This window comes from Mya arenaria, chromosome 6 (assembly GCF_026914265.1).
Source record: "Mya arenaria isolate MELC-2E11 chromosome 6, ASM2691426v1".
In the NCBI taxonomy this organism is placed as follows: domain Eukaryota; kingdom Metazoa; phylum Mollusca; class Bivalvia; order Myida; family Myidae; genus Mya; species Mya arenaria.
Window position 1 is genome coordinate 35,469,314 of NC_069127.1, and position 11,143 is coordinate 35,480,456.

Consider the following 11,143-nt stretch of genomic DNA (forward strand, 5'->3'; position numbering starts at 1 on the left):
TGATGATGATGATGATGATGATGATGATGATGATGATGATGATGATGATAAAACTCGTAATAAGCCTTGAGATCATAAAGCCATTTATTAAGTACGCCCTTGAATCTGGTTATAACGACTTTTTTTGCACTATAACCCCTTTTAAAGGCCTAGTTTAAGGAATGATTGGCATGATAATCCCCTGCTGTGCATCTCCTGCTAATTGCACTGGTGTCAGAGTAGGGGCCAATTTCCTGTGTATTCATTTATTGGCTCAGGGCCATTTAGGGTCCATTTCTATAATAAAACCTCCAAAACTGCACAGCAGGATACTCAGATCGAATATTTGATAAGAGGGATCAAGGCAAGTAGATTAAGATCAATACGCAGATGTTGTGTACTGTACATAGATTTGGGGGTGGGGGGGGGGGTCACTTAAAGAAGGCTTAAACAAGGCCTTTAATCCCTCACGAGCGTCTTTTAAAATGCGTCATAACGTCTTTGGAAATTCGTAATAATTTTTTGGTGTTATAACGAGTTTAAAATATCATTTTTGTTTTTCACTTGCCTTAATTCCATTAATACGCCGCAAAGGTGTTCTGTATATCGTTAGACTTACATACTTAAATGTCAAGGCGGCATATTAGAATTAAAGTATTAACCCCAATATAATATATTTACAATTGATATACGCGGTAGCATTGCTTTAAACTCCAACTAGGTTCTATATTGGAACAGAGATTAGTGTAGGAACAATTGAACATAATATTTGCCTTGGCGCTAGACCTTTGTGTAAAGATTGATGATTTAAGGTTGATATAATAGATATTGGATTTTAAAGCATACTATTAAAGGTTAGACTGAAGCAATCAATACTGATTCTATAATTATCAGTCTGAATTGGAATAGAAGTATGATCGGTAAGTTTAAGTCTTAATTTAAATATTCCATGTACTTTAAATAGTGTTTAATACATAAAATTTCTACTACAAACTATAAAAGCATGGGAGGTACAATTTTATACTGAATAAGGAGAACTTTATTTGTTTAGAATAACTAAACTTGTCATGTACATTAATTAAGATATGTAGTCACTACATGTTAGGAAATATAACTTCCAACGGAGAGAGTATAAGCTCTATTTTCGTTTTACTTCGCTTCAATATATCATATATAATATATATATATATATATATATATATATATATATATATATATATATATATATATATAAAGACATACAATGTTTCAATGTATAATATATTTATTGAATAATAAATAATATATGTTTAAACTAACAATCAACGGCTAGCCTTAAAACAAAAACATATTGAACATAGTTATCCAGTAGAAAATATTACGCTATATTCGTTATACTCAGCGTTGCTATATTGACGGTGTATTCCGTGGTTTATAAAGCTACTTGAGAATTCAATAACCAAGATTATTTTATCAGCAGGTTTGTATGCTTTAATATCTTCTTATTTACCAATGGCAGTATCATTCATATCTTGTTCGGTTATCTGCTGAGTATAAACATTAACGTCGCCTAAATTAGCATGTTGAATATTTAACACATTAAGTTTATACTTTATTAAGTATGCTTTTAGATTTAATCAGACGTATGCATTATACAAAACGAAAATAAACAGTTATATGTGATAAATATTGACATGCTTTTTGTTGAAGCATTATCTATTCCATGAAAATACATTATAAATGTCTTATACAGTTTATTTTGATCATCACAAGCACTAGCGGATCCGTTCGGAGGCGGGGGCACACCAGACGCCCCCCCCCCCTTAAATAGCCCAAGTTAACATTTCTTTCAATATAGGGAAAAAGAGTAAAGAAATACGCCCAAAATACACCATTTTGTCCTACAAAATGGTTCAAATGTTCAAGGGGGAGTACTCCCAACCCCCCGCCCCGTCAACTCTTTAAACCAAATTAATTTGGTTCTGAGGTAGGGGGAAAGACAAAAGGTTACGCCCCTAAGTTACGCTCCCTCTAACATGAAATACTGGATCCGCCCCTGACAAGAGTCAAGAAAATATGTCTTCATCACCAATGCATTTGTCAAAAAACATGACTAAGGTATCCGTTACTCATTTATGTCAATGTCTGTTGCCTCGTAACCCCATCTTGTTCCGGTGTCATTTAAAAGGGTTTTGTATACAGAAATAGAAAATGTTCAACGTGTGCCAAACTATATACATGTTATATTATGGTAAATCGACCTGTCAAAGAAATAACTTATTTGTGGGTTGGATCCATTAACTAGCAATTTCTGCCATCACTGTCAGCAACATCCTCTCTTAGTATTATTATAATCTATGCATTGCTATTTAGATGGTAGATAGAAGAAATCTAGTTTGCCAGACTTAATTCCCCCGTGCCACGCACCTCCCGTGTAATCCAAGATGGTGGACTTCCAGTCTCGCTTCCGGATGTACAGCTATGGGTTCACTAGCCCGGAACGAAAAATCCCTGTGGCGACAAGGAGAGAACTCTACCATGACACCGCCCCGCTAATCTTCAAACGAAGACCTCAAAGTATGTGATATGAGGTGTGATTAGTAGTGTTATGGTGGTATCATGCGCAGAAAGAAGTGTTGTGATGAATGTTATTAGAGAATGATAAGAAATGTTAAAATACGTTCATAAGAAGTGTTTTAAAGGTAGCCTATGTCTAGTTTTAAAGGTAGTATCAATAGTTTTATGAGACTGAGTATCGTAAAAAATGCTATTCTGGTGTCATCATAAGTAGTGTTATGAGGGTATCATAAGTAGTGTTATGAGGGTATCATAAGAAGTGTTTTGAGGGTATCATAAGTAGTGTTATGAGGGTATCATACTTAGTGTTATGAGGGTATCATAAGTAGTGTTATGAGGGTATAATAAGAAGTGTTATGAGGGTATTATAAGTAGTGGTATGAGGGTATCATACTTAGTGTTATGAGGGTATCATAAGTAGTGTTTTGAGGGTATCATAAGTAGTGTTATGAGGGTATTATAAGTAGTGGTATGAGGGTATCATAAGTAGTGTTATGAAGGTATCATAAGTAGTGGTATGAGGGTATCATAAATACTGTTATGAATGTATCATAAGAAGTGGTATGAGGGTATCATAAGTAGTGGTATGGGAGTATCATAGTAGTTTTAGGGTTTTATAAATAGTGTTATGATGGAAGCACAGATAGTTTTATGTGGTTAACATAAGTAGTGTTATGAGATTATTACAAGATGTATTAATAGGGTACCACAAGTAGTTTTATGAGGGTATCATAACTTGTGTTATGAGGGTACAATAAAAGTGTTATGTAAGTACCATAAGAAGCATTATAAGGCTTCTCAACTTAGTGTAATGATAATGCCATATGTAGGTCCTGTAAAGATACCATATGTAGGTCCTGTAAAGATACCATATGCAGGTCCTCTAAAGAGGCCATATGTAGGTCCTGTAAAGATACCAAATGAAGGTCATGTTAAAATACCATATGATCTGTAAAGATACTATAAGTAGGTCATGTTTAGAGAACATATGTAGGTCCTGTAAAACTATCATATGTAGGTCATGTTAAAATACCATATATAGGTCATGTAAAAATGCCAAATGTAGGTCCTGTAAAGATACCATTTGTAGGTCCTGTAAAGATTCCATATGTAGGGCATGTGAAAATACCATATGTAGTTTCTGTAAAAATATCATATATAGGTCCTGTAAAGATACCATATGTAGGTCATGTTAAGATACCATATGTAGGACATGTAAAAATGCCAAATGTAGGTCCTGTAAAGGTAGCATATGTAGGTTCTGTGAAAATAGCTTGTATAGGTCCTGTAAATATACCATATGATGGTCCTTTAAAGAGACCATATGTAGGTCCTGTAAAGCTTCCATTTGTAGGTCCTGTAAAGATTCCATATGTAGGTCCTGTAAAGATACCATATGTAGGGCATGTGAAGATATCATATTCAGGTCATGTGAAGATACCATATGTAGGTCATGTGAAAATATCATATGTAGATCATGTGAATATACCATATGTAGGTCATGTAAAGATACCGTATTTATGTCATGTGAAGATATCATATGAAGGTCATGTGAAGATACGTTATGTAGGTCATGTAAAGATAGCGTATGTAGGTCATGTGAAGATACCATATGTAGGTCCTGTAAAGATACCATATGCAGGTCCTGTATAGAGACCATACGTAGGTCATGTGAAGATACCGTATGTAGGTCATGTGAAGATATCATGTGTAGATCATGTGAAGAAAACATATGTAGGTCCTGTAAATAGACCATATGTAGGTCATGTCAAGATACCATTTGTAGGTCATGTGAAGATACTAAATGAAGCTCCTGTAAATATACCATATGTAGGTCCTGTAAAAATATCATATATAGGTCCTGTAAAGATACAATATGTAGGTCATGTGAAGGAAGGTACCATATGTAAGTCATGTGAAGAAACATATGTAGGTCATGTGAAGATACCATATGTAGGTCCTGTGAAGAAATCATATGTAGGTCTTGTAAAGAGACCATATGTAGGTCATGTGAAGATACCCTAAGTAGGTCATGTAAAGATACCCTATGTATGTCATGTAAAGATACCATATGTAGGTCATGTAAAGATACCATATGTAGGTCATGTAAAGATACCATATGTAGGTCCTGCGAATATACCATATGTAGGTCCTGCGAAGATACCATATGTAGGTAATGTGAAGATAACATATGAAGGTCAAGTAAAGATACGATATGTAGGTCCTGTAAAGATACCATATGTTATTTAATAAAACATATTAATATTATATGCATTAAGAAGTTATGTTATCTAAATACTTCATTAGTACTTTGAAATTTTAATTGGCACTACATTTATTGCTATTTCCAGTTTTAAAATGCAATGCATTGTATGTTACTATAGCCGCTCATGGTATGTATGGTCACCGCGTTTTGCCGTCCTGGTGTGTCATTAATTGTGCATGTGCTAGCTAGTAGTTGTGCTAGAAATATATATGAGAAGTATCAACGTTTACCTAATTTCAGATATGTTTCTAAATATGAAACATAAATTAAGCTAATTAAGTCTAATATGAGACTAACAAGTAATGGTAATAAATTCACATTTAAAAATCAAACAATATAATATAAAGGTTAGTCGTAACCATGTTATTTGTCTTATCTTGCGTTCAATGAAATATTTATATTTTATTAAACATGCTTCATTTCTTGACATACGTACATATTTTCAAATTATTGTTAACTCTCCGCTAAAACACACATTTTCTTAGTTCATAACCTTAAGTCTAAGACACATTTCTAAAGGATTGAATATTTTCTAAATGAATGTATCTGAATGACATCCAAGTGGTAACAAGTGCAGTCGGGGTCTGCGTTTGGGACCTTACAAGAGGAACATTTACTCCCACCTCAGATAAGAAGATTCAAACATTTGGCCATGCTGGAAATTCTTTTCTCCCATCTCAGAAAAGGAGATCCCAAAATTTGATCATACTAGAAATTCTTTTCCCCCACCTCAGAAAAGTAGACCCAAAAATTTAACCATGCTAGAAATTCTTATCTTGCCCACGGGCAAAGATCATCACATTGTAATTACCTCCCTTGTTGAAGACTGTCGTCTGTAGCATAATGGAATTTTTGTCTTGTAGCAATATTTAGAATGCTAATTAATTATTTCTCTCTTCAAATGTCACCATAAAAAGTTTTCACTCTCTTCAGAACTATTTAAAGACCGATTTGACTATTTACATAATCTGAATCACTGCGCGCATATCCATGACAACCACGAATTATGACATATCTATATTATATTGTCATTACTTTCATTACGCACAAAACAGTTTCAGCGAAAGAATACAGTTTTACTTTATTTTGTTTAACTGATGTTGGAGAAAAAGCATCAACCATAGCCGCTCGTGCAAAATAGATTCATCCCTACCCTCGCGCAGGGTGTTCTGTGGAAACTCGGTAAACCTCGTCCGAAACACCCTACGCTCGGGTTTGGATGAATCTACCAGGGTATCTTACACTTTAGGCCATGGAAGATACTTATAAATTTTGGTCTTTCAAACAGGGGACCCAACGTTCTGATTTGTACCCAGCAAATTGACTTGAGCATGATTAACATTAGCCCCCAAAAGTAATTTTTGTCCACTGACATCTCACAAAAATAGGGTAGGTAGGTACGCATAACTATGGTTTCCTTATGTTTTGATAAACTGTATTATGAACGAAACCGACCTATATCAGGGTATATCACTATTGTAGTAAAATACATGAAAAATATAATTGCAAAAAATAATGTTAACATGATCATTAAAAAAAGAAACAATTTTTAGGAAATTACGAAATAAAAAATCCAAACCCTACGGCAAATCAAAATTTAGGGTCGGGAGGAAAAAAGTGCCGGTAAGGTTAATGCAAACAACAATTATTTTTTTAGATGACTTAAGTTTTTGTGCAACCAGGACCAAGTCTACGACATTCATTGAATACGCTTTCACATTTGCAGCACATGATTGCCGCGTGGAGACCGTCAAGGAGCACGAGGATAAGCGAGACTGGGAGGCGTGGCTTCTGTCACGTGGTTTAGAGGACACGTGCCGTAGTGTTGACCTTCTTCATTACAAGGAGATTACTGATAAGCCCGGGGAGGGAGGAAAGCGAAAGTAAGCTCATAGAACAAGATCTAATTTGACATATTTTCAAAAGTATTTATTCTTAAACATTATTGTTTTGTTATATAACTTTAATTAAAATGGTTGTCCGATTAGCGCTGTGGTTAGCGCACTCACTTCTCACCAAGGCGACCCGGGTTCGATTCCCGGCCTGGGCGCATGTGAGTTTGGTTAGTGGTCACCAAGCCGGACAAGTGGGTTTTCTTCGTGTACTCCGGTTCCCCCCACAACACAAGACCACACTCTCGCGCAACATCGTGCCATTGAGAGTGATAAATATAAGTTGCAATAGCTCGTTTCACAATTGTTGTAAAATTAAATAAGTTAAACCTAAAATGGAACTAAGCCCATCATTGGCATTGGATTAAAAAATAAGCAAAAAAAGAACACTATTTAAGTATGATTCAAAACATTCATTAAAGGTACAAGACACCAGATGATACCATTTCAAGAAAAAAATGTCAAAAACTTAAAGATAGTGACAAAAAATATTTTAATCATGTAAAATTATGTAAAATGATGTATTACTGTATCGGCTTCATACCAGTTCGTATTGATAAGTTTAGGCTTGTTTTGAGGAAATACTTTACTTGCCGATTTTGGGACCATCTGGTGTCTAGTCCCTTTAACATTGCCAAGTTATTTCCTGTAGAAGAAAGTTAAATTATTTATTTCATTAATGCCATCACCGCTGTAGTATTTTTAGAAAATTAAAACTTAAATGCGTGAACATGCATCTCTAACACTGCTTTCTTTTCTTTTCAAGGCCAGACAAACTTATTATCAGGGTCGGTCTGAAGGGTTCTGGTGACGGAGACTTTGTCTATCCCAGGGGTCTCACGTCCACACTGGACGGTGATATCATAGTGGCAGACACAGGCAATAACCGCATACAAATCTTCAACAATTATGGCGTGTTTAAGAAGAAGATTGGGGCCAAAGGCTCCGGTAAAGGACAGTTTGACGAACCAACAGGAGTCACTGAGCTGCCAAATGGTGATATTGCTGTTGCTGATAAGAGCAACAAGCGTGTCCAAGTTTTCGATAATACGTATGCATTTAAGTACGAGTTTCCAACTTGTAGCAAACCGTATGCTATAGCAAGTGACCAAGAATTCAATATTGTTGTTTCCACGATGAACAGAACGGTTGAAGTCTACAGGAGAGGAGGGAAATTGATGTACAACTTTCCAGTAGGTGCAAAACAGAAGGCACCAAGCGGTTTCAATATAACACTGAACAACAAAGACGAAGTCATCGTCAGCGACCCTATGGACAGTAAAGTCAAATTCTTTACCTACTCTGGAAAGGTGCTTTACAAATTTGAACCAGTTTCTAACAACGAAGGGCTCGCTGTGATGCCAAGTGGAGTTGCTAGAACCTCTCTGGATCAATTTGTGGTCGCTGATTCCCTGAACCACACTGTCAACTTGTACACAGAAAGGGGAATTCTGCTGCAGCAAATACTCTGCCCAACAGACGACATTGGAACGGTCCAGGCATGCGCATTGGGACCGGAAGGTCACCTGATTACTCTTGAGTATAGCATTATGGGACAGCATAGTTTGAAAATATTCAGGTACAGACCATGTGACTGCCATGCGAGTAGACCAAACTCAAGTAAGCGAAGAACGCCAACACCACAAACGTCTTAGATAAGATATTCACCAAAGAGTGTTGGGGGTATGAAACAGTTCACAAAATGAAACACTGTTAAGTGTAATAATAATTTAACTATTTTTAGACGATGGTGTTAAACTTAAGCATTTTGCAAGTGCAATTGTTTATCTGTGATAAAGAATATGATTGAATAACACATGGAAAGTATCACACGAACAAAGTGTGCCCATGTTTTGACTGCATTTACTAATTATATATTTATTTATGATGTAAAATATTCAACTGTATGAACTCTTTTACTCTGTGATAGTCAACATTTAATTATATTATTAACTTGATACTTTTTTATTTATTGTAGTTACTATTTAAAAGAACAGAATCTTATGAAACTGTGTTCTCTTTTATGTTATTACAAAAGTATATGTAATTTTAATTGTTTTCGTAATTTTGGTATGGCACAGTGATAATACAGTCTCCGGGAGGGGGTATTTAAAGTACAGCCTACATATGTATGCAAGTGGCGGACCCGTGGTCTCGTGGTTACACACATGACTGTCAATCCAGGGATCACATGTTCCAATCCCCGCCGCACCACTTAAACGAAATATAATCGTCTTCCGGGAGAGATGTTTACTGAGGGTCCAGTGGGACAGTGCTTCACACTGGTGCACGTTAAAGAACCATGTATCTCAAACCATGGTTACATTCTCTCTGTGCACTCTGCCCCAACAACCTAAAAAGGACTGTCTAACAATCCTTTCGGAGCACTCGTCGAAAGGGTACACACCGCCACCAATATACTCGAGAAACTCGGGCATGATGATAACTTGTACATAAAATACCACAAAATAGACTGTAATTGATTTGATGTAATCAAAACAACTTAAAAAGGGGCAGTTAAAAAACCATTTGCTCTATCTCTTTCATGGATTGACATTTAGAAATATATTAAGATACCAACATCAGTCTATCAAACACAAACGCATGATTGGTATATGGAATTGTACGTGCAATTTAAACATGTGGCTTTGCCCGAAACATTAGTATAACTTAATGCACATGTCATTTGTAACCACAACTCCACCCCAAGTTCTGGATTATACCGGGGATAGCGGGGGAAATGAGCCGTGTTTTACCTTCCAGGTGGCCCCGCACTGCAGATTGAATGTGGTGGTTTTGTTTTCGAGCCAAAATAGCGGGGTATAGGCCTTACCTAGGATGTTCCCGGGGGTGTGGGGGTATTTGGCGGAGATTTTAACAGTAGTTTGTTCCCGAATACGGGGATTTTACCTGGGATTTGCTGGACCGAAAGTCAATTTTCCCGCTATTCCCCGGATCGGGTGGGGGGTGGGGGGTGGGGGCATGGTAACAACTGACTTGTACATAACTGCTACTTATCATTTTGTTTAAATCGTTCAAACCCATTATGATGACAAGTAGGAATGTATTCTAGCTGCAGACGATGCAATAATAGCAAATCTGGTTATACTTTTGTCATTACTTAGCGTTTTCTGGTCTTCGTGAATTTGCAGTCGGCGTATCCGAAGTTTCATTGGCAATTTTGGAAATACATATGGGCTATGAAACATAATAAATAAGGGTATTCAAAGATAATAATTTACATATCTACATCGAGTCAACATCTTCATAATAATCGTTTAAGTTCTAATTCTTATAGGTAAACATTTTGGTCTACCATTTTGCACTCAACCAACATGTTTATAAATTTATGATAAATATAATTATTTTGATTAGGCAAAAAATGTGTTACATGGATTTTTGTCAGCATATTTATAGTAAAGCATGCACTAGTTTTCATAACGTGTCAAAATGGCATTAAATCAACGTGTTGTTATGGAATAAAATTGGTATGCCTGTCTTATTGTCAATACAAAATTAATGACATTTTAACTTGTATCGTTAAAGACCGGTACCAAAATATAGCAACTGCAGTTTAAATTTAATTTTAGCTGTTCCTTTCCGATATTTCACACCAAATTTTGAGTTACACTGTAAGAAAAATTACCCAACTGTTAAAATAAAGGTGTGGAAATGGCCCAAATTAAATGATAAACGACTCGAGAAATTAGAGCATGACAATAACTTGTACATAAAAAAACATGGTCACGTGATCTAGGCGCGAACACTCAAATTTTGAATGTGTTTTGCATACGTATTTGATAACCCAAATACTGCGCATGTTAATGTATTTATAAACGAATTTAAATGTAGAATTATAGATACATTTAAACAAGAATGGTATGGTATTCAATTTACATAATATTTTTGCTTATATTTTATTTTATTATATTATGTGTATAACTATATGTATTACGAAGATGTACACATGTTTAAGTCGAATAAACTGTCTGTTCTGTTCTGTTCATAAAATACCACAAAACAGTCAGTTATTGATTGAATGTAATCAAAAAACAACTTATATACTTAATAACAAAACAGCAATTTCTGATCTTCGTGAATTTGCAGTCAGAGTATCCGAAGTTACTTGTAGTTTGGACTTTGGTCCCGGCCAGTCGAGCTATTCTTGACGAGCGATTAGGTTCTCTTGGCTTGCAATTTTAAACATGCGTTCCAGAAACATGTGATGCATAAAATCAACAAATCATAAACTGGTGTTCGTGTTAGTGTAGTTTCACACATTGAAATTGACAATAAACAAAAGCCGAAGTCCAATCGTCAGGGGCCAGGTGCTAAAATTCTCTGTCAAATATAACGCCACGTTACGTTAACAGTCCGTTGAATCACTAACGGAGCGTAAGTTAATGCTCAAAGAGATATGTTTGGTTATTGTGGATAAAATTCAAACAAA

General features: G+C 35.7%; 1 protein-coding gene across 2 annotated transcripts; it reads left to right on the top strand.

Annotated features, from left to right (window-relative positions):
• Window positions 1-771: 771 nt before the first annotated feature.
• On the top strand, window positions 772-8,705 carry LOC128238958 (tripartite motif-containing protein 2-like). Of its 2 annotated transcripts, none has more exons than XM_052955310.1 (4): window positions 772-899; window positions 2,332-2,535; window positions 6,528-6,684; window positions 7,460-8,705. In XM_052955310.1, exons 2-4 carry the CDS (start codon window positions 2,403-2,405, stop codon window positions 8,346-8,348), a joined length of 1,179 nt encoding a protein of 392 aa, XP_052811270.1. In that variant the 5' UTR covers window positions 772-899; window positions 2,332-2,402; the 3' UTR covers window positions 8,349-8,705. The 2 variants fall into 2 exon arrangements, with proteins under 2 accessions (XP_052811270.1, XP_052811271.1); XM_052955311.1 differs by lacking the exon at window positions 772-899 and adding an exon at window positions 1,426-1,438.
• The last annotated feature ends 2,438 nt before the right edge of the window (window positions 8,706-11,143 follow it).